General features: G+C 39.6%; 1 protein-coding gene across 4 annotated transcripts; it reads left to right on the top strand.

Moving 5' to 3' along the window:
* The first annotated feature begins 2946 nt into the window (after positions 1 to 2946).
* Positions 2947 to 10859, top strand: LOC136205922 (phosphoinositide phosphatase SAC8). 4 transcript variants are annotated; one of them, XM_065996776.1, is made up of 20 exons: positions 2950 to 3157; positions 3433 to 3507; positions 3760 to 3887; positions 3974 to 4065; positions 4170 to 4227; positions 4819 to 4875; positions 5041 to 5074; positions 5242 to 5322; positions 5429 to 5535; positions 7032 to 7118; positions 7213 to 7290; positions 7531 to 7595; positions 8703 to 8801; positions 8909 to 9008; positions 9150 to 9258; positions 9334 to 9406; positions 9488 to 9593; positions 9690 to 9776; positions 10257 to 10323; positions 10401 to 10859. In XM_065996776.1, exons 1-20 carry the CDS (start codon positions 2989 to 2991, stop codon positions 10526 to 10528), a joined length of 1800 nt encoding a protein of 599 aa, XP_065852848.1. In that variant the 5' UTR covers positions 2950 to 2988; the 3' UTR covers positions 10529 to 10859. The 4 variants fall into 4 exon arrangements, 2 of the variants coding, with proteins under 2 accessions (XP_065852848.1, XP_065852849.1); XM_065996777.1 differs by having other exon boundaries at positions 2952 to 3157; positions 9500 to 9593; positions 10401 to 10857; XR_010676133.1 differs by lacking the exons at positions 9690 to 9776; positions 10257 to 10323; positions 10401 to 10859 and having other exon boundaries at positions 2947 to 3157; positions 9343 to 9406; positions 9500 to 9569.
* Positions 10860 to 23703: the final 12844 nt, after the last annotated feature.

The raw sequence follows: 23703 nt of genomic DNA, 5'->3' as shown, positions 1-23703 counted from the left end.
TAAATATATAGAAAATAACTTCCATCCTAAATAATGACTAATATAACTTAAATGAGCCAAAAACTATATATATATACAAATATAATACTTTACAAAACCAAATCAAAATGAATTAAGTTCCAAATATGAAATATATAGCTACATAATACGTAATTAATAGTTATAGGACTCAAAAATAATTTTTATAAATATATTACATAATTAAATACATATATATACAAGTATAAATATCAAAAAGTTGAGAAAAGAGGGTTAAAAGAGGAATTTTCGGATTCCAGCAGATACCGACGGAAAATCCGTCGCTATTCTGCTGTTACTTACAGAAATGGCAGAATATCAACAGCAGTCCTTATACTTTCCAGATTCGTTAGAAGGCTTTAAATCTACTCTATTCTATCATTTTGGGCCTCCGAACTACCCAAATCGGGTCATAGTCTACAACGGAACCTCCCTAAACGATGTTTTATTTTAAAACGTTAATTAAAAAGGATTTTTCTAAAATTTATATATATACAACGTTTTAATCCCGAACTACCCTCAAACGGGATCACGGTTCGTATTGGGACTTAAGACGAGGTTTTTTTTATTTCAAAACAAAACCAAACGTTTATTTAATGCGTGACGGAATTTAAATAAATACGGGGAAATAAATAAATGTGATAAATAAATAACTAAATAAATAAATAAAACTATATCCTAAAAATAAATGAAGAACATAAATAAAATAAATAAAATGAAACGAGTCTAGTCCTCGGATAATACCTCAAGATCGGTATTGACAGCTGAAGTCGGTTGATTCCACGAATTATGATTTTTCGGTGTTTTTGGTGTTTTGGTAAAATATTTAACTTTTAGGAAATTTGGATTTTTTAGGAAAAAAAATGTTTTCTCTCCAAAAAAAATTAACTTTCTCTCTCTAAAAATGTCTAGAGTGAGAAGCTCCCAAAAATCCTCCTCCTTCAATGCATGGGGATCCGTGCCTTTTATAGGCACGGATCCCCAAAAGTTTTGGGCGTCGCCCGACGAGAGTTGGGCGACGCCCAAAACAGGTTGGGCGGACGCCCAACATCAGTTGGGCGAACACCCAACTTTGGTTGGGCGAACGCCCAACTTCTGTTGGGCGCGCGCGCCCAACGTCGTTGGGCGTCCGCCCAACGGATGTTGGGCGTCCGCGCCCAGCTGCTGCTGGGCGCGCGCTCAACTGCCGTCGGGCGCACGTTGGCTGCCGCTAGGCGCTCGTCCAACGCCGCTGAGCACTCGCGAGCCGTCCACTTGACGACATGCAACCCTTACGGACCCTTTCGTGATTTTTATTGTTTAAATTATCGGAATCAACCGCTTCAACCGTCTTGTTATGGGTTTTCGTCACAGGTCCTCCGACTTGGTGTCTACAGCTGGGTTCTTGTACTGTATATACATTTCCTGGGTTTGAGAAGGAATCTTTTATTTTGCTTACTTCTTCTAGTGTCAGGGTTCATCTGGGTTTGCAGTTGCCGATATCAATGTGATATCGACAAACCCTCCTTTCCTTGTTTGTTTATCTTCTATATTTGTGCATATATTTGTCGATATCAATCGATATCCTATCTGTAATTGGTAAGCGTTTTGGTCGATATGTGTCGATATCACATAGATATCGACAACCTAATTGTCGATATCCATGTGATATCGACAATTAGGTCATCGATATCTATGTGATATCGATAATTAGGTTGTCGATATCACATAGATATCGACAACCTAATTGTCGATATCTCTCTTATTTTAACCTATGTTAGCTCATTTTAGCTTAACTTCTTTATTAGCTTACTTATATGTTAGTTTATGATATATCTACAATAAATTTCAGCATGATCATGGACAAAAGAGGAAGAGAGATGAGCATGCCTCTTCTTCCAAGAAAGCCAATGAGGGCTCAGAATATAAATATAAAAAAGCATTTGGAACAGAAATCGTCATCACAGTTAGGTGTAACTTAGATGCATCAAAAAATATAATGAAGAATTTAACACCAAACCAAAGAAAGCTATTTAAGCAGAGTTGTTTCGAGCAGTATTGTGAGATGGAACTTACACAATTTGCAGGAGTCCTCTGTCATACCCTTTTGACAAGAGAGATCAAATGTGAAGACTTCAACCCCAAAGAGCTTTGCTTCAAAGTTAGAGGTGTTGAGTTGAGATGTGGAGATTGTGAGTTAGGACTCCTAAGTGGGTTACGGTTTGGAGATTTGGAAGTATTTAGGGCAAATTTTAGTGCGCTAAAGAAGCCGGACACTACCCTACACCAACTATCAGAGACGTGGACACAATTATGAAGCAAGCTAAATGGGATAAGGAAGATGATCAGGATGCAGTTTCATTTGCCATGTTGTACTTTATACTTGGCAATGTGTTGGATAACACTGCCACGAAACAAGCTCTTCCTTGGGTTTTGGAACTTGCAGAATTTTCAACACTGTTTAACGAGTTCCCGTGGGGTGTTATGGCCTGGGATGAGACCTACAGGTCCCGTGTTAATGGTATGCTTGGTGGCAAAGACCGACTAGATCAATTATGTGCTTACAGGGTTGGAAAAAGGAAAGCCCGTGTCTCATATAGCCTATATGGTTTTGCACACGTATTTCAGGTATGATCTGTGTATATTCTATATACTGGAAATGTTAGTAATAAGCATAAATAATGAATAGTAATAAGCATAAATAATGAATTGGAACTTTGTTGCAGGCTTGGTTGTTTGAAGTATGGGATGCCACTCACGAATGCTTTGGAAGTTATCGGTTGAAATATGTTAGTTTTGGAAATTTTATTGAAATGGGCTAGAAATGTAAACTAAACCCTTAAAAGGTGCTAGTTTAGTAATTCTCCCTTTTTTTATATTTTCATTTATTCTTTAATATATAAACCATATTATTGACTTGTCTATTTCTTCTACTTTTTTTTTCTTTTTTTTTTCTTTTTCTTTAATTCCAATCTCTTTGTCTCTGTTGTAATGGAAAGCAGCTTATCCTCTTCATCTTCATCTTCATCGGGTAGATTCAAGCTTTGCGACCAGTTAGAGTTGCAGGAATTTCAGGACAAGTACATCATTAGATCCCTTGATCCTCCCAATCCAGGATTCTCCATTTGTCGTCGTCATGGCAACATCGAATCGTTTCACGGTAAGACTTTTTTTTTTTTTTCCACCTCTCTCAGTTCGCTGCGAATCACTAGAGAATTATGCTAGCTTAATTGTGCGATTCATTGCTTATCGTTGGACTAGATTGCGAATTAATGCCTTCTAAGTTCGAGTGGAAATGTTGAATGATCATTTTGTTTGTTCATTGATCAATTAGTTCCTAACTAGAACACATGGCTTTTCGTCCATTTACGTATTATGTTTTATTTCTTGGGGATTTTTATATCTTATTTTTAATAAGCTTTTTACTTGTACCAGCTGAGACTATTTCTGGAAGTCCGTCCAAAATCTCGAAAATTTACGGGGTGGCTGGAACCATTAGACTTATAGCAGGTAATTTTCCTTCTCTTAGTTATGCATGAATTGCGCAATTTCACATGAAGAAATGCTGATTTTTTTTATTTTTTTTTATTTTATTTTTTTTATGTATGGTTCAGTCCTGATCAAAATCCCCATTTTTGAAACAATGCACAGTGGATTTTTTCTCTGTTGTTGACTACATTCTGTTGAGAATTTATGAATTTATGCTCTCTGTCAGTGGGTAAATTGGGCTTCTGTATCAAATTTCACTTGGTATTGATGCAGGTACATACATTCTCGTAATAACTTCTCGAAAGGAAGTTGGATTTTTTCTTGGGTTTCCTGTTTTCAAGATAATGTCTATGAAGTTTCTATCCTGCAACGAGGCATTGATAACTTTTGCTTCTCAAGAAGTAAGGTTTTTCTTCCTTCCATATCTATTTAAGCATCTTTGGGATTTCGTATAAATAATTGCCTAAGACCTGCTATGTTTATTCAGAAAAGGGACGAGGCTTATTTAATGAATTTGTTGAGAATAGTTGAATCAACTCCTGGCTTGTACTATTCATATGAAACAGATATAACTTTGAAGTAATGTCTTTCTTCCTCCTCATGCTTTTAATTAAGTGATTCCGTTGTGACGTGTTTATCTGTTAATTGCATTTAGATTCTGTGCATTTAAATATATAATCCAGTTTGCAGAGAAGATACAAACTAGCAGAAGGGTGGACGGCAAAGCCATTATGGAAGCAGGTTAGTTCATATATCCTCTGTATAGATAAATTATTACCTGAAGTATCTGGTGCATGTCACCACTACTTAATATAACTATTTGTTGTTATCATAAATTTCACTTTGTTAACGGGGCGCAAAACCTGTTTCCTTAATAGGGATGTAGTTTTTCAACATATTTATCTTGTATAGTTTGTATTGGTTTGGACAAATCTTGGTCATTTATGCTAGATCAATATTTGAATGCTTCCTTTAGCTTTGAATAAGCTATATTATGATATACAAAGTTGTGATATTTCCATGATGTTGCTTTGAGTTTGCATCCACTCGTGGAAGGCATCCTTTTGTTCAATTTACAATAGTAGAAATTGGAGAATTTCCTTGTGAAGTCTGGACTTTGTTAACTAAAAGTTACAACTATTGTCAAGTCAAGTTTTTCTTCTTTTTCCTTGAGATTAATATTTTTGTATCCTCAGTTTATGCTTCTAGGTAGGGAGGGAACAATTAGAAGTGCTTATAATCATGCCGATTTTTTATTTATTTATCACCAATAGAAATTGCAGCGGCTCACGCTTGTTCTGAACTGTGAACTTCCCCTTTCCTACATTTCAGGCTGACCCTCGATTTGTTTGGAACAGAAATCTTTTGGAGGAGCTCATTGAGTGTAAGGTATGTTCTATTTATTTAGCAGAAAAAGATAAATAAATAAACACTTTGAAACACTTTTATTCTTTCCTACGAACATGTACATGTGCATGTGTGTCATTTGTCAATTCTTAAAATGAGATAATTAAACTAATGTCCTTTTCCTAATACAATTATTTCTGTTGACAGCTGGATCAGTTCATCTTGCCTCTGCTGCAAGGAAATATCCTGAAGTGTGGCATCTCATGTCAATTATTTTAAACCACCCCATCTCACTTTCTCTTTCCGAAAAATATGTGGATAAAAGAGTGAAATGGTTAATTGCACTGGTTAAATTACAAAAATTTGAAATGCACATTTATTTTGTTTTCATTTAACCAAGAGTTTTACGCTTTGGAGCTGCAAAGCTAAAGCTGAAAGAAAAATCTGCAACTATTACTTTAGTTTCTCGAAGGTGCACTCGACGCTTAGGTAAATTTTTTAAAATGTTTGTTGAAATGTTTGGATTCTTAGTTGTCCATATGGCTATATGGAAGCGGTTAGCGTCTTGCTATAAAATGGTTATATGGTGGCGTAGGAACAAGAATGTGGAGAAGAGGAGCTAACCTTGATGGAGATGCTGCTAATTTTATTGAAACTGAGCAATTGCTGGAGCTTGAAGGGCTCAAGTCATCATTATTGCAGGTACATCTTCTATATCTGATATTAGCAAGAAATTTTGTTGCATGCTTAAAAATTGTTGTTAAGTGTCTAATTTGGGCCACTTCTACCCCAAACTATAGCATTTGTGTAAATTCATCAGCTGAATAACTTTTTTAGAAGATTGAGGTAATGAAAAGATAAACTTCACAATGCTTGTTTATTTCCAAATCCAAAATTGCATATCTGGTTTTCTGGTGGATGAAACCAATTGAGGATGCAGGAATATTTTCTTATGAAATCTCACGTTTGTTCAATTCAATTTCTGGATTGGGAGGGGATTCCAAAGGAAGTCCCAAGGTCATGGGTTCAACACCTAGCACCTCCTCCCCCAATTAATTGAAAAAAAGACCATCTATCCATTTTTGTCAGACTTTGTGATTATACCTAATACAATTCAGGGGGCGTTTGTTTTGAGGGTTTTAGGAAAGGGTAAGGGAAAGAGAAGCATTCATTCCGTTTGTTGGTGTTTGTTTTACCAATTCAATCATTCCCTTTACCCATTTTCAGTTTTGGGTTTACCCCTTAACTCCTCTAATCTCATTCCCTCCAACCCCCTAAGGTTTTCCATTCCCTTTCCCCTCTCTTACTAACTTGAAAATTTGCCCTCCTTGTAAAATTCTACTTTAGTCTCTATTTTACTTTTTACTTTTTATTTTAGTTGATATATTTTTTTTACTTATACTTCTTTTATCCTTGGGTTAATTTCACTTTTGATCCTTTTACTTATATACTTTTAATTTTTAACTAAATTTTACTTTTTTATTTTTATTTTGATCACTATACTTATTTATTTATATTTTTTATCCCTAGACTAATTTTACTTTTGATCCTTATACTTATTTATTTTTACTTTTTTGCCCTAAAAATAATTTTGACCAATTTTTTTTTCTTTTTCATATTATACCGTTTTAGTATTTATTTTTAATTATTTTAAAATTATTATTTTCTCTTTAAATTAGAATGTTTATGCATTTTTTACGATTAATTTTATTTCAGTTTCATCTGTTACATCATCTTTTGATTTTAATGGTTGAAGTAATTGATTTTAATTCTTATATTTACATGTGATTAATTTATTATACAGACACATGAATGTATGGAAATTGTTGTTAAAAACACAACTTTAGTTTATTAGCTCATTTGAACCAAACAACCACAAAGGGAATCAGAGAAATATCATTCCCTTTGTGGAACTGAAACAAACAGACAAGGGAATTCAGGGTCATTCCATTCCTTTCTCCTTGTTTCCCTTTCTTGATTCCATTCCGTTACCCCTACGCGAACCAAACGCCCCCTCAGATTTGAATAATATGAGTACTGTCACATATATTTCAACTGTTTCAATGCAGATGAGAGTATCTTGGTTCATAATATAATCATTCATGCACTAAATAAGCTTCATTCACTCATTCTACTAATTATTACCGAAATATTTTATAATTGTATCACAGATGTTTTTCATTCCCCTACTTTTTCAGGTTCGAGGTTCCATACCGCTGCTTTGGGAACAAATTGTTGATTTAAGCTATAAGCCACGCCTTAGAATTATTAATCACGAGCAAACTGTATGTTTCTATCCCAAAGAAAAAAGAAGAAACTTTCGTGTTTTAGTTTCTATGAGGTTTTGCATTAATTATATGTTTGGTCATTCTTCTTCAGTCAAAAGTTGTGGAGCGTCACTTCCATGATCTTCTCCAAAGATATGGAAATACAGTTGCAGTTGACCTAACTGATAACGTAAGGCATTTTTCCCTGATCTAATTCACTCCAATACAATTTTATGCAGTCCACCAATGAAGTGTGAGAAGGTATATAATTTGGCCTGCTGCATAGGGGAGATAAACTGTTGCTTTTGAAAGCTTCATATGAAGACATGGGTGGTCTTTGTCTACCCAGTTGTATATACCCAAGGCTCACATATTTGGTACATTTGAAATTTAGGCATGTTTGATATCTGCATTTGTTTTATTATGGCAGCATGGGGATGAAGGGCAACTAAGTGCAGCATATGCTGCAGAAACGGAGAAGTTTTCAAATGTGAGGTGACAGTTTGTCATTTTATATGGGTAGATATTTTTATATGCACAGCTGTTTCTGTGTTCTAATTTAATCTATGATATTGCCTCTAGAGAACTCTCTCATTACCTTCACTTTCTTATTGTTTCATCAATGGTTATCCGTCCTGAACAATTCATGTTTTGCATGGAAACCGTTAATTTTGCTCTATATAACTTGCATTTAGTGTGACGTAGTGTGGTTGTATCAGCAGTCCATTAGTTTTATTAGGTTGAAATTGTCTATTCATTTGCCTTCTTGGAAGATCACTTGTTTTTCCTAAGTTTGATTGTCAATGTAGTAGAATCTTGATTATGGACATGAAGTTATTGATATTTTGGACTTAAATAATCTAAGGACAGCATATTGAACTATTGCCATTTTTTAGAAGAAATGCCTAGTATGAATTTCAATAATTTTGTTTTAGCACTAAATGCTGCAAGTTTATATGCGGATAGTTGTATTCCTAGATGTGAAAGATCTTTCAAGTGGTGAAGTGAGATCTGATGCTTGGAATACGGAGATTGCATACCTTAATATGTGGGGACTGGGGATATGTGGGGTATGCCATAATCTGTAAAACCTAACATGATTTTGCATGTGAGCTTCATAACTTGAGTCGGTTAAGAACAGAAGCACAAACTACAGGAGACACTACACCAATACTTTTTGTTTTTCATCTTCTTCTGTTTTCTTTCAAAAGCTTAACCCTTCATTCTAGTAAAGGAAAAAATTGATCCCAGCTATAATACCTAGCATCTTTAAATTCTGCAAAAGATGCAATTGTGGAAAAGAAGTCTCTGAACTCATATTCTTGGAATCTGATATTTGAGAAAATGAGGATGGAATATTATCTGCTGAATTGAACTGTAGGGTAGATGTGAGAAACCAATAAAAAGATAGAAATAGGTCATTAGCTGTGAATTCTGTTACCTGTGAGAATGTTTATCGTCTTCTTATGATTGTATAGCCATTTTAGAGCGTTTTGCAGTTTGGTTGTTCTGTGGCATACTTGCATGTCTTTTCTGCAGATTTCCAGTTTGGGTAAGAAAGTAGCTGCCTTTCTGATCAAGTTGTTTTCATGTTCATTACAGATATGTGTCATTTGACTTTCATCATATATGTGGCAGCTCAAACTTCGAGAATTTAAAGATTTTATATGATCAAATCTCAGAGGAATTTAGAGACCAAGGGTAACAGAAACAAATAGATTTTGGAAGTAATTGTAGATAATAAGTAATTATATTGCATGCTAGCTCTCTATATATTGCTTGTAATTGTTACTCTTCCAGCCCAGCAGATATTTTATGATAGATGAAGAAGGAAACATACTCAAAGAGCAAATAGGAATTGTTAGATCTAACTGCATCGACTGCCTAGACCGTACTAATGTTTGCCAGGTTGGTCTTGAAGTACTCATTATTTTGCCAATTTATAACTTCAGCCATATTATAAATATGTTTGCTTCCTGATAAAATTGTTTCCAAGTGAGATATACCTTCATTTACCCAAGTTAGTACTTCCTTCTTATGTTTCAACAGAGTTATCTGGCTCAAAAATCTTTAACTGAACAATTGCAAAGAATAGGAGTACTTTCTTCTGGCGAATGCATTTCTACATTCACTGAAGAGAATATAAAGTTCAGAACATGTATGTAACTGTTATATTATTGCTCAATCTTCCATTATAGTTTGTGATGGCTGTATGTCTTATAATTTTCATCAGTGTGGGCAGAGCAAGGTGATGAGATAAGCCTTGAATATGCTGGAACACATGCCCTCAAAGGGGACCTAGTTAGGTAAGTTGAAACCAAGACCTATGTTTTTCTTGAAGTATTTTCCAATGTATATCCTATTTCTATTGCATATTGATTATGCAGTGTGATATGTAGATATGGAAAACAGACGTTTGGAGGGATAATCAAAGATGGCATAAGTGCTGTTTCAAGATATTATTTGAATAACTTTCAAGATGGAATTCGGCAGGTAAGTTTCCTCGTTATGTTTACAATTTGAGACTGACAGGGTCAGGCTCTTGCTAAATCCACCAGAACTTGCTGAAATGATTTCCACATGTTTTAGGACGCATTGGATCTTGTAAGTGGCCACTACTCTGTAAACAGAAATGGTCCATCACCATTCCAGCTTAACGGATTTGAATCATTGTCGGTAAGCAATATAATTGTGCTGGTATATGAATAAAAATAAGCAACGTTGTCAGATCCGGACCGGACCAGGAACCAGCTAGGTCTCTGGTCTGGGTCATGTTGGGTTTGTTAACCATCTGGTCCGACCAACTCGAATCATTTGGTTGAACCAAGTGACCCATGACCTATGACCCAACAATAAATCCGGTTTGATTCTGACAACATTGCAAATAAGCTAATATACTTATTGCTTCCCTTTTCTATAACATTATTTCATTTATTTTTCTGGTAATCATAGGCAATACCTTGTAGAAACATCAAACGAGGGTATACACTCATAAAACCCTTATTTTAGATTAACCTGATACGAACTCAAAGACGGTAGCTTGAGAATATAAAAAACAACTAGTGCTTCCTACATGGAAGAAAAAGCACTCATATTTCATTGTCCATTCTCCTTTGTTTTAACGAGGGGGGGCTAATTAAAAAAGAAATTTTGCAGTATCTTCCAGTGGCATCCGCGTTGGTTATTGGAGGTTTAACGCTGAGTTCTATCACCATACAGCAGGGTATAGTTTTGTTTCCAATTGTATTTTATTTGCCATCCAATGTTAGGCAGAAGAGTTAAGATCTGGTATTTGTGTAGCTGGACGAAATGCACAGCAATACTTGTCAACTGTGATTTGGGCTGGAGTGACTGCTGGAGCACTGGCAATTGTCAAAACTAATGGGAGGCAGTTTTGTTCTAGGCCTCGTTTGTGTGGTCTTCTATAGATTGGTTTCAAGTACTTCAAATCAGAGGTGCACCTCACACTTTTCTTACATCATGTTTCGTTACAATCAATAATTTCTCTCTTTAAAATTGCACTTGCGACCCGATTCGGTCAACATGTATTATATTATATGCCCAAACCTTGAAGCAATAATTTAATACCCCATTATTATTGTTGCAAATATGATATCAGCAATCTGTTGTTTGGAACATCAAAGCATTGATTGAAGGAATAAAGAAAAAGTGATACCACAGAATTGAACTCAATTGTATTACTAATACTCTTTCATTTGGAATAAAGTTTTAAACTGAAATAATTCAATTCAATTCAATTGGATTTGTTTGTTTGTTCGTAAGAGTAAATTATTAGTCTCATGATTGCAAACAGATCTCTTTTTAATCATTTAATCGTGGAACTTGTATATACTTTTTAATCATTTTAAGTGGAAGGAACTAACAAAATTGAAGAAATTAGTTGTATTTTTCATGTTTAAGAAATTCAAACTAGCATTATAAAGAAACAAAATAATTCAGTTTTCATAATAAATAAATTGAAATTATTACTCTGTTCAATGTTGTTTGGTTTGCCCGGTTTGAGGTTGAACTAAGGGTTAATTAGATCTAATATTCATGTTGTGAATTCTGTAAAATCGATGATATGTGAAAACTTTGACATGAAAGATCTAGGAGAAACAAACATCATTCTTGGCATCAAAATAATTAGGTCTGAGAAATGGAATTTCTTTAGATCAATCTCACTACATTGAGAAGATCCTAAAGAAATATAACTACTTTGAATGTAAACTTGCATGCACACCTTATGACTCTAGCATAAAACTCTTTAAGAACATTGGAGACAGTGTAAGACAATCAGAGTATGCTAGCATAATTGGCAACCTTCATTATGCCACTGATTGTACTAGACCCGACATCGCTTATGTCGTAGGATTACTATGCAGATTTACTAGTAGACCTAGTGTAGAGCATTGGAATGTTATACAGAGGGTCATGAGATACCTTAAAAGACCATGAAACTTGGATTACATTATCAAAAGTTTCCAGTAGTCCTTGAAGGATATAGTGATGCTGACTGGAATACCTTGTCAGATGATTCCAAGGCTACTAGTGGCTATATTTTCAATATAGCTGGTGGTGCTGTTTTATGGAAGTCTAAGAAACAGACTATTCTAGCTCAATCAACTATGAAATCAGAACTTATTGCACTAGCCACAGCTAGTGAAGAAGCAAGTTTGTCAAGAAGTCCGTTAGTTAAGATGCCCTTATGGGAAAAATCGATTCCAGCAGTATTGATATACTGCGATAGTACCACGACTATTGCTAAGATTCTGAATCATTATTACAACGATAAGATACGATAGATACGTCGTAAGTACAGTACTGTTAGAGAGCTACTCACTAAAAGAGCTGTTAGAGTGGATCACATACGCTTAGAAGAGAATTTAGCCGATCCTTTGATGAAAGGATTAGCTAGAGAGAAAGTCCAAAATATGGCAAAAGAGTATGGGACTTATGCCCCTATAGGGATGAATTACACATAATGGTAACCCAACCTATAGACTGGAGATCCCAAGAAATAGGTTCAATGGGTAACAACAAGTTGTGATGTAATATGAGTTAGATAATTGCATTTTGAAGCATGAATTTTGTGAAGCAATGTTAGGCTGAGATAATAGAAACTCTTAATCAAGTCTATACTCCATTTGGAGTGAAATACATAGCTCCTGGAATACTTTTGATAGACTCACCTATATGAATGTGGAAGTGAGGCCGCTTCCCATGAGTTTAAGGCAAAACTCTAGAGCATTCATTATACCAGGATAGACGTGCATGGCCATAAACGCACGGGCTACTAGAACTACACTCTTAAAAGATTATGACGTGGTATAACGTCAGAGATAGAGTTCAAGACTACGAGTCACTCTAGTAAAATCTGAATTATACTCACTACGCAAATGTTCAAATCCAAAGATATCTCTGTCTATGTCTAACCTTATGCAACTGCTCAATGAACGTCTTTTTTTAAAATTCTAGTGGGAGATTGTTGGGAAATTGTTATTGTTGGACTAGGCCGCTTGGCCCAATTTTGAATTTACGAAAAAAACTCAACCTTAGTCTTCAATCCGGGTCGGGTTGGGTTGGTGTGGTGTGGTGTGGTGTGGACTCTATATTTTTTATTGAAAAAATAATAATATTTATTATTGTTATTTTTATAATTCAGATTTAATTTTTTATTTTAATTAAATTCCTTTCTCCTAACGTTTCTTCAATGGTCATGGTCAATGGTTAATATTCAATAAGGAGTAAGAAACATTTCCTGATTTAATAAGGAGTAACCTTTTTTTTATTTATCTCCTTTATTCTCCATTAAATCAGAGCATAACTGCTCTTTTTCTTATATAAATAGTTGTTGAGACTGTCATTTCAAAGAAAGAGAATTACAATACAATTTTCTTTGAGTAAATCAAAACTGAGCATTTATAGAGTGTAGACAGAAATGAGTACGTACGGTGCAATACAGATTTGTATACGTGAGGGCTGTTTTATCCTGGAGGTAACCAGAAATTACACTGCTTGCACTTTTCTCTGTCCATTGTTTTGTGCGGTGAAGTTAGGGTTTTGTAGTTCCGGTTCCAATAATGTAGATAATTTAAACTCATATATTCTTTCATACGGTGCCAACTAAGTGAAAAGGCCTCTAAAATACTTCTTATAAATTCTCTCTGCTTATATAGTATTGATAACTTGCTGAATCCGATTTGATGATCTCCGCCGGAGTTACCTGCAAAACAGAACCGGAGACGGGATCTCCGGGAAAACTCTCCGACGATCTAGTCAGTTCTTTGTATGAAGGTTGGTAATAATAGCATTACGGGGAAAAATGTGAACGTACCTCTCCCCTTTGGCCTTATGGCTTTTTATAAGTGTTCTTAAGTAACCGCCGAGGGCGGTTACTCCTTTTTAGGCCATGTCCCTTTCGTGGCTTTCGTGGCAACAAACGTGATATCGTTTGTTCTGAGTGGGAGTTTTGATGCTCCATTTAGGAATTCGGGGTAGTTACTTACTTCACCCGCTTCCTCTATTCGGGCTCTATTCGGGTCCCATCCGATCCTAGACCATGGGTCTAAGTATGGGTTGGGCCCGTGTAATGAATTCGGCCCGGTTTGGCTTCGCGGGTCATCACATGCCTCCCCCTTAGTTTGGCAAGAGCCCTTTAGGGTCTTTTTATAGGGGACTCTTCGTTTTTGTCTGGATATTCAAAATTCAAAAATTGTGAATTTCCTTGTCCATCGTTTCTTTTCCGGCATCGTCGTTTCTTTTCCGGCATCAACCTCTTCGCGTTCATTCTTCTCTGTGTAGTCTTTCATATGTAAGTTTTCCTTTCCACAACTTGTACCTCGCTCGACTCTTTACTTCTGTTCATTTTTCTTCATCAATATGTCGAACCCTGACCTCGACTTCGCACCGTTCGACGAAAATTACGTCCGCGAGGTATCTCATGAGGTCGATGAGATGGTTGATGAAGCTTCAACCAGCTCTCCTGGGTCTGATTCTCATCCCGCCTACTTCCTCCACCTAGCGAATACATCCGATGAGGGTTTAGGTTTTGACCCTAAAAAGTTGATTCCGCCACCTGTCCCAACCCCTCGTTTGCTACCGAAGAAGGACAGATCGGGAAGCCTAGTTTGTCAGGAGACAATTGATGACTTGCGGGAGCAGTATTCTTGGCTTCAAGGTCTCGAAGCCCTCATTCCCGGGGAGGATAGAGGACCGGGCGACTACCCAAAGGGGTATTTCACCATTTTCGTCGCCCAGATTATCTGCGGTTTCACGTATCCGCTGGCGGATGAGATTGCCTCCGTCCTTGGCGGTTACGGAATCGCACCTGGTCAATTGCATCCCAACGGATGGGCCGACTTAACTCTGGACAAATTTCTGGCGGATTGTCTGGAGGTTCCCTTCTCGCTCAAAATTTTCTCCAAGCTTCATCATTTCAAAAGTTCGGCGGGGTATTTCACTTTCATCCGTCAGAGCGGTTACTATGGTTTCGACGAGAAGCTGAACAAGATCCGCGAGTGGGACCGATCCTACTTCTTTATCAAGTTTAATGAAGGGAATCCAAACTTCCTTCGCTGCTGGGGCCGGCCCAATGTAAAGAGTTTGAACTTCGGTTACCCCAGTGAGGAAGAATCCGCTGTTATAAAGTTCTTGATGAGTACGCCTCCTTTCGTATGGACATATGATCAGGCCTTCCATATGCTAAGGAGCCGAGTAGCGATTGCCTACCGCGAGGGAGATCGCGTTGTCTATATCCCTTATCGCGTTTTTGTTCAAGGTATTTTTTTTTATTTCCAAGTTGATGATTTCTTTTAACCCTTTGCAGGGGTGATCCTTTATCTCAACTCGCTGCAGATCGGGAGGCGAAAGCCCTAGCGAGAAGGAAGAGGCGGATGGCGGGGACCACTTCTGTTGCAGGGGCGAATTCTCCTGGAGGGGTGATTACTTCTATTGAGGCGGCTTCTCCCGTAAGGGCCTCCGTTTCACAAGGTCCAGCTTCTGCTTCCGAGGACCTTCCCTTAACTAGGAAGCGGAAGCATAATGCGGATACAGAGTCTTCTCGTCCCAGAAAGAAAAACACCTCTGTGTCCCTCACTGTTGGCGGCACACCCGTATCCGCCCCGTCCAAAGGAAAGAGCAGTACTCCAATTCACGAGGTATCTCAATCCATTCCCCCCTTTTTTTATGTTGTTAACTTTTCCTCATGAGTTATCTGCTGTTCTCCTGATCTTTCTCCTTATGCATTCGCAGCCGATTCCCGACATCAGCGGGTGGTGGACTAGGACCTTTGGTATGGCCGTGAGCTTTTCTTGTAAGGACATTGTCTCTTCCATATGCAATGTCCTTGGGCGGCTCCCCTCTGCTTCCCGTGTGCGAGAACAAGTACCGCTTCCTACTGCAATGGAGGGGATTGAGAAGCGTGCCATAGAGGTATATTGTTGTTTTGGGGGTAGAGGCTTGTCATTCCCTTTCAAGGATCTTGTGTCCATAGTAATCTCATGTTTCTATTCGCCCTTTTTATTCACGAGCCGTCTTATATGCAGATTATCAATTTCGCGGAGGGCGCTCTCCAAAGGGATGCTGAACGAGCCAAAGACTTGGAGAACCTTGGTACTGAATTGGCGACTCAGAAGTCGCTTTATGATGATGTCCAAGGGAAGGTAAAGGCTCTTGAAAGCGCTTGTCAGAAGGTTATGAGCGAGAAGGAGGAAGCTCTCAGATCCCTCCAGGCTAAGTCCGACGAGCTGCAAAAGGTCCTTGATGATCTAAATTCATCCAAGGAGGCTCTGGAGATGCAAAAGAAGAAAGCTGAGGAGATTCTAGCCGAAGATGGTGCTCACATCTATTGGTATGGGGAGCGAATTCATGCCGCTTATGAGCATGGGCATCCAGATCGAGTACTTAGCCGCCCCAAGGTTCCCATCCCCGAAAAGGATCTAACTGAGAAGTGGGACAAGCTGGAAGCCGAGGATGCTGATATGGATGAGGTACTCTTCTTAGATTGGCAGAGTTTTCAGAACTCTCCAATTAGCTGCGAGATCCCTACTCAGAACGAGGAAAAAGAGGCACCACAAGACCTTTCTCAGCCTGAGCAAGAGGTACCGCCCTCTGAAGCGGTTACTGATTCGAGGGTTGAGGATTCGCTTGAAGCAGATCCGCCCACTGGAGGAGATGAGGGAGCCGCTGAAGGCGAGGAGGGCCATAGGGGTGAAGGAGAGGAAGCTGTAGCATAGTTTGATTTATATCTGGACTGTCGTATGTAACAAACTGCCCGTATATATATATTTTCTTTTGTTTGCCGCTTTACCTATACGTGCGATTGTTGTTTTATTCCTTATTGCCCTTTGTTTTCATACGTGACCCTTGCCTTTTGCCGACTCCATATTTGTATTTCCTCGCAGTTTAGTTTCGTTTCCGCTAGGGTGGCCAGACCCTTTTTGCAATTTTTTGAGTACTCGTTAATTCGCTTAATTTTATGTCTTATCTTATAATTTTTCTTTCGAAAATAATATAATCATAAGGTTAATCATAAGGTTTTGCGAGTGATGCGTAATCATGCATCCGCCTTTCTTTAAGAGGCAACACATTTATGTGTTTTTAAGTTTAACCATAAGGTTTTTGCGAGTGATGCGTAATCATGCATCCGCCTTTCTTAATAGGCAACACATTTATGTGTTTTTAAGTTTAACCATAAGGTTTTTGCGCGATTTACCCGCCTTTTGTTTGTAGATAACACACTAAAGTGGTTGTCCTAAAAAGGATCCGTACTCAGACGCTGTATGCAACAATTGAATATCTTTATTGATAAAAGAAAAGACTTTTTGTTACATTGGTATATGAAATGTGTGGGATCAAAGCCTCATTAAAACCTTTTATCAGAAAACCCAGTGGGAAAAAACTCATAAAAGGAAAAAGAGTACTCGTCATTTCCCTGAACTACCCGGCCCGTTTATATAGGCGCAGATTTTCTAGATTCCAGGTGCGCGGGAGCTTTTTTCCGCTCATTTCTTCTATTTCAAAAGTTGATGGTCCCAGCTTCTTGGATACTCTGTATGGTCCGATCCAGTTGACGCCTAATTTGCCTTTGCCATCTCTGGATTGTATTTTATCCGCTTTTTTCAAGACTAAGTCATTCTCGTTGATTATCACTTTTCGCACCCTTCTATCATGATATTTCTTGACCCTATTGCGGTATACTGCCATTTGCATGTAAGCTTTTTCTCTTCGTTCTTCAACAGAATCCAATGCATCTCTAATGTTGATACGATTTTGTGTATCGCAATAATAAATTATTCGATCTGTAGGCGACTTGATTTCAACAGGTAGGACTGCTTCGGCTCCATAAACCAGCGAGAAAGGTGTTTCGCCAGTTGCTGCTTTTACAGAAGTTCTGTATGCCCATAACATATGGGGTATCTCATCCGCCCAACCTGTTTTTTTATCGCCTAGCCGCTTCTTGATCCCTTGAATCATGGCCCTGTTGGTAACCTCTGTCATACCATTCGATTGGGGATGGTTTACGGAAGAAAAATGATTCTTGATCCCCATGCTTTCGCAGTATGCTTTGAACTTGACACAGTTGAACTGGGTGCCGTTGTCAGTTATAAGCTTTTGCGGGATTCCAAATCGCATGATAATGTTCTCTCGTAAGAACTCGATCATTCGTTCAGGTGTTTGAGCGGTTACTGCCTCCGCTTCTACCCATTTGCTGAAGTGGTCAACTGCGACTACCAAGTACTTCCTTTTCTTTGTCGTTTCTGGGAATGGACCCACTATATCGATTCCCCATGTTGCGAATGGCCATGCCGTCATTATAGAGATTTGTTCGGCTCCGGGAACGTGCTTTTCATTCGCATGGATTTGACAGCTGTGACATTCCGCTACCATCTTCTGGGAATCCTCCATCACCTTTGGCCAATAGTATCCCATTAGCTTGACTTTTCTTACCAACGCCGCGGATGCTTCATGTGCGCCGCACATTCCTTCATGGAGTTCTCGCAGTACGTAGTCTCCTTCATTGCGGCTAACACATTTCAACCATGGACATGTATATGATTTTCGATACAAAGTTCCATCTCGAATTGAGTATCTCGCTGATTGTCCAATTAGCTTTCTGGCTAGGCTTTTGTCATCCGGCAAATCTCCCTGCTCCAGATATTGGCGGATGGGTATCCGCCAATCTTCATCATCTTCCAGCTCTTCAATGACCATAATCTGATCGACTTCAAATGCCGGTGCAGATCTTATCTCCAAATTGCATGCTTTTTGATTCCATGGTTCTCTACTCGCCGCTGCTTTTGCCAGTTCATCAGCCTTTGTGTTTTGGCCTCTTGGAACATGCACCATTTCCCAGATGACTCCCTTGTGTGTTAACTCCTGCGTCAATCTGCCTACTACCTGATGGTATTTGACCAGATCTTCTTGTTTCACCAGATAGTTTTTTGTGATCTGATTTATCATGAGTTTAGAATCGTTGTAGATCACCACTCTTTCTGGCGTAAGTTCATTAAGCAGCTTCAATCCGCATATCATTGCTTCATACTCTGCGGCATTATTGGTAGTTTCGAATGTTAACTTTGCCGCATAGTACAGGCGAATAACCTCCGGACCTTTGATGACGACTCCTAGTCCAGCTCCATCCGTGGACAATGCCCCATCTGTGAACATGCTCCACTCTTCTTTTTGTGCCTTTGGACGTTCATCTTCATCCCACGTGAATTCATTCACGAAATCGGCAAGTACTTGACCCTTTAGTGCTGGTCTTCCTTCGTAGCGAATATCGAATTCCCCCAGGCGAATTGACCATTCCATTAATCGGCCGGATGCGTCAGGTTTCTGCAGTACCTTCCGCATTGGAATTCCGGTTCTCACAATGATAGTATGCGCCTGAAAGTATGGTTTTAGCCTAGCCGCCGTGGTTATCACCGCGAGAGCCATTTTATCCAACTTCGAATACCGAAGTTCTGCATCCTTCAAGCCTTTGCTCACATAGTACACTGGATATTGTTGGCCCTCTTCTTCTCGCACCATCACAGTGCATATCGCCATACTGGTGACGGATACGTAAAGAAATAAATCTTCTCCATCCTCCGGCCTGCTCATTAAGGGCGGATAGCATAGCAGTCGCTTTATCCCTTCGAATGCTTCTTGGCAATCCGCCGTCCATTCAAAGGACTTAGACTTTTTGATGGCGTTGTAAAAAGGTAGACATCTCCTAGCTGAGCATGATATGAATCGCCCTAATGCTACCAGCCGCCCGTTCAGTCTCTGTACTTCCCTTATGTTCCTCGGTGTCTTCATCTCCATTACCGCTTTAACTTTCTCGGGATTCGCCTCGACTCCTTTGCCACTAACAATGAAACCCAGGAATTTTCCCGCTCTTGCCCCAAATGTGCATTTTTCTGGATTCAATTTGAGGCCATATTTGATTAGCACTTCCAGGATTTCCTTAATGTCCTTCGGGTGGTTCTGCATCTTCTTGCTTTTAATGATCATGTCATCCACATAGATCGAGAAGTTCTCGCCCGATTTGTCTGAAAATATTTTGTTCATCATTCGTTGATATGTTGCTCCCGCATTTTTCAGTCCAAAGGGCATCACCTTGAAGCAATAAGTTGCCTGATGAGTTATGAATGATGTCTTGATTTCATCCGCCTTCTCCATGGGTATCTGGTGGTAGCTGGATTTCACATCGGTGAACGATAAAGCCTCAAATCCTGCAGTTCCATCTACTAATATATCAATGTTAGGCAGCGGATACATATCCTTCGGACATGCTTTATTCAGATCTTTGAAGTCGACGCACATTATGTACGTTCCATTTGGCTTTTTGACTAGCACCACATTGGCTAGCCACTTCGGATATGTGACTTCTCGAATCGCATCCGATTTTAGCAAATCTGCCACTGCTTTTTCAATCGCCTTTTGCCGCTCTGGAGCGTGTCCTCTCTTTTTCTGTCGCACTGGGGTTGCACCTTTGTCCACATTCAACCGATGGGTTGCTATATCTGGACTTATTCCTTTCAGCACTTCATTCGGAGTGGCGAATGCCGACTCGCATTGGATCAACACCTCAGTAATGGCTTTCTTCGTTTCCTCGGGGAGTCCTGCCGCTATTCGTACATTCTTGTCATTTGAGATGGCGAATAGTTATGTTTCTCCTAATGCTTCTGCCGGCAACTTCTCATCAACTTTATCATCTTCATCTGGCTTTGGTTCAAGTGACAATGTATAGGCTTGTTGAGACACAAGTTGATCTCCTTCAACTATGACTCGCCCTTGGTGTGTTGGCAAATGCAATGTCAAATGCTTCATTGAGATGAGCGACTCCGTTTTCGATAGGAACGGACGCCCTAGAATTATGTTGTAGGCCAACGGGAGATCAACAATTGCGAATTCTAGATCACCTCGCCATTTTAGATTCTTATCGCCCATTTCTGCTTCCAACACCACCTGTCCACTTGTTTGAGATGATTGACCCCCAAAATCAGTTACATCCATGAATGTATGTTCCACTCGCTCGTCATTAACTCCCAACTTGTTGAATGCAGTCCGAGTAATAACATTACAAGAACTGCCGGTATCAATAAGGACCCGCTTAACGTCCCATCCTTCTACGGCCATCGTAATCACCAAGGCATCCGCATGCGGCTCCGTGATTCGCGCAAATGAGTAATTGAGGGCATCCCCCCTATGCGTGTTGCTTTTTCGCTGTTCACGGCGAGCTCTTTTTGTTGGCGGCTCATAGATCCCGCCAGCTATCACGTTTATCACCCCTTTCTTCTGTTTCTTTTCGGGCCTTGCTTCTCCCTCATGCAGGAGCGTTGTTTTCTCATCAATCGTTTCTTTTCTTACGAATTGGCTTAGCTTGCCCCTCTCAATCAGCTTTTCTATTTCCTTCTTCAGTTCATAGAAATCGTTCGTGTCATGGCCGTTCAATCTGTGGAACCTGCAATATTTGTTAGGATATCGCCCCAAACTAGTTCGGCCTTTCGCCTCGGGGAACCGCACATCCTTCTTCAGGGGGTTCTTTTCGATCCAAAGTAACACCTCCTGGCGAGTCGTATTCAATGGTGTTTGATATCCTCCCCCTTGAAAGGAGCGATCGCTTCTGCGAACAAAATTACCCTTGGACTGGGTCTGGCGCCGATTGTCCGAAGTGGATCTAGCAGCATCTCTCTCTCTCCGGGTTTGAGCTCTATGTTCTCTGTTGACATCGTCCACTTCCATGAATTCTTTAGCTATCTTCATGAGTTCGGCCACTGTGCGCGGCTTGTTGCGGATGATTTCCTCCCGCATTCTCCAATCCGTGGTTCCATCCGCCATGATGTTGTGAATGCTCACGATATCCGGGTTCTGCAACCGCACCAGAATATCGTTGAATGCGACAACAAATTCCCTTAGGGAATTATAGTTCCTCTGTTTGATCTCCTTCAGTTGCCTATCCGTCACATCCGCTGCTTTACAGCCCACGAACTTTGCACAGAAATCACGACTGTATTGATTCCAGTTGTGAATAGATTCAGCAGGTAAAGACCGAAACCAATCAGATGCCGCTCCGCCCAAAGTGGTCGAGAATAATCTGCAAATTATGCTTTCACTCGCTCCGGCAACATCCATTAATTCTCTGTAGTTCCTGACATGAGCCTCAGGATCAGAATTTGGATCCCCATAGTATTTAGGTATCGCCGGCGCCTTTATCCTGTGATCTGGTATAAATTCCCGCAACGACGGAGCAAAAGGCGAATCACTCTGCACCTCTGCTCTCGCCCTAGGCGTGTACCCCATTCGCTCCATCATGTTCCGTAGTTGATCTTCCAACTCAGGATGGGGTATTCGCCGAATCTCCTCCATCCGCTGCTGGTGAACTCTGGGTGACATCCACCCGCCAATTGATGTTGAGATTTGTTCTCGCCGTGGTTCTAGCCGCCGTCCGGTTATAGGATCAAAGTTCCAAGTGTGCCCCTGCCCAGACGTATTCGCCCCAGACGTCATTAACTCTGAATGCCCACAAACCAAAGGCTCCGTGTGTTGTAGTGGAAGGATTCCTGGTATTCCCGACGTCGGTTGGGATGTTTTCCAGGTCGGATGGATCGTCATACTAGGATCGTGATACGAGTAGTTGCCTGGGTGGCTGTGTGGGTTCATGCGACTACTCTGACCTATCTGATTTGGCTCTCGAGATGGCTGCGGAAGCGCAGATATGGTGGCAGTAGTCGATGGTTGTGTGGAGATGACAACAGGTTGTTGAGGAGCAGCCGCCACGGCGTTATTGTGATCAGCGATTGCGGTTAGTAAACCAATCATCCGATCCCCCGCCGCTTGGCTCATATTTGAAGCCAAGACTTGTCCTGCCATTTGGACGAAATCGCTATTGGACATCTCCATCTCAGTTTGCACTTGGACTTCCAATAATGGACTCAATTGTCCCGAAGGGTTCGTCGAGCTAGGCACCACAGGTTGTGTACTCGCAGGCTGCGAATTCGCAGTCCGTGGACCCCTTGAGTTCATACTAGTTGATCTGGTTGTAACGCTGGTCGTTCGTGATGGTTCTGACATGTTCTTTGTGTACCTTTAACCAAATGTTGGTAAAAAAGGTCCACGTTCACCGCACCAATGATAACTTGCTGAATCCGATTTGATGATCTCCGCCGGAGTTACCTGCAAAACAGAACCGGAGACGGGATCTCCGGGAAAACTCTCCGACGATCTAGTCAGTTCTTTGTATGAAGGTTGGTAATAATAACATTACGGGGAAAAATGTGAACGTACCTCTCCCCTTTGGCCTTATGGCTTTTTATAAGTGTTCTTAAGTAACCGCCGAGGGTGGTTACTCCTTCCAGGCCACGTTCCGAGGGCGGTTACTCCTTTTTAGGCCATGTCCCTTTCGTAGCTTTCGTGGCAACAAACGTGATATCGTTTGTTCTGAGTGGGAGTTTTGATGCTCCATTTAGGAATTCGGGGCAGTTACTTACTTCACCCGCTTCCTCTATTCGGGTCCCATCCGATCCTAGACCATGGGTCTAAGTATGGGCTGGGCCCGTGTAATGAATTCGGCCCGGTTTGGCTTCGCGGGTTATCAAGTATAGATTTGCGTTTATATACATTTTGCGTCTCCATATTACCGCTCTACTAACGCCATAAATTTAAGGGTAAACAACTCCTTAAATATAATTTTAAAATAGAATGAGTAAATAATACGTTACGTAAAAATAGAGAGATTAATAAATTATTTAATCTAAATATAATCTATATTCTTTTCTTTAAAAAAATAGTCGTATCTAAGATGTCCCAGCAGGTTTATTTATGTTGGGGCTTGCATTCCATGCTTATATAATTAAAACAGGAATTTGACTATGGTTTGGTAAGTAGTTTTCTGGGATTTGAGCTATTTTAGATGTTTTTAACTATGGTGGATGGTGAGGAGAAATTTCAAAGAGCTTATTAAGTATAAAAAACTAATTTTGAAAAAACTGATTTTATGAGCTTTTACAATTAGTTTATTGCTCCATTTTTTGTAGGATAAATAATTTATTAGTTCCCTAGTTTTTACTTAACACACTGTTTAGTCCTCCTATTTTGAAAAACACATTATAAAGTT

The sequence above is a fragment of the Euphorbia lathyris genome, chromosome 9 (assembly GCF_963576675.1).
Source record: "Euphorbia lathyris chromosome 9, ddEupLath1.1, whole genome shotgun sequence".
NCBI lineage: Eukaryota > Viridiplantae > Streptophyta > Magnoliopsida > Malpighiales > Euphorbiaceae > Euphorbia > Euphorbia lathyris.
This window is presented reverse-complemented; position numbering and strand designations above follow the sequence as displayed.

What these genes read in the sequence shown, in the direction of transcription:
- LOC136205922 (XM_065996776.1), top strand. Translation starts at nt 2,989, where the DNA reads ATGGAAAGCAGCTTATCCTCTTCATCTTCATCTTCATCGGGTAGATTC. An exon ending in CAGTTGACCTAACTGATAAC is followed by an intron (nt 7,291 to 7,530) that starts GTAAGGCATTTT and finishes TTATTATGGCAG; the next exon opens with CATGGGGATGAAGGGCAACT. An exon ending in ACGGATTTGAATCATTGTCG is followed by an intron (nt 9,777 to 10,256) that starts GTAAGCAATATA and finishes GAAATTTTGCAG; the next exon opens with TATCTTCCAGTGGCATCCGC.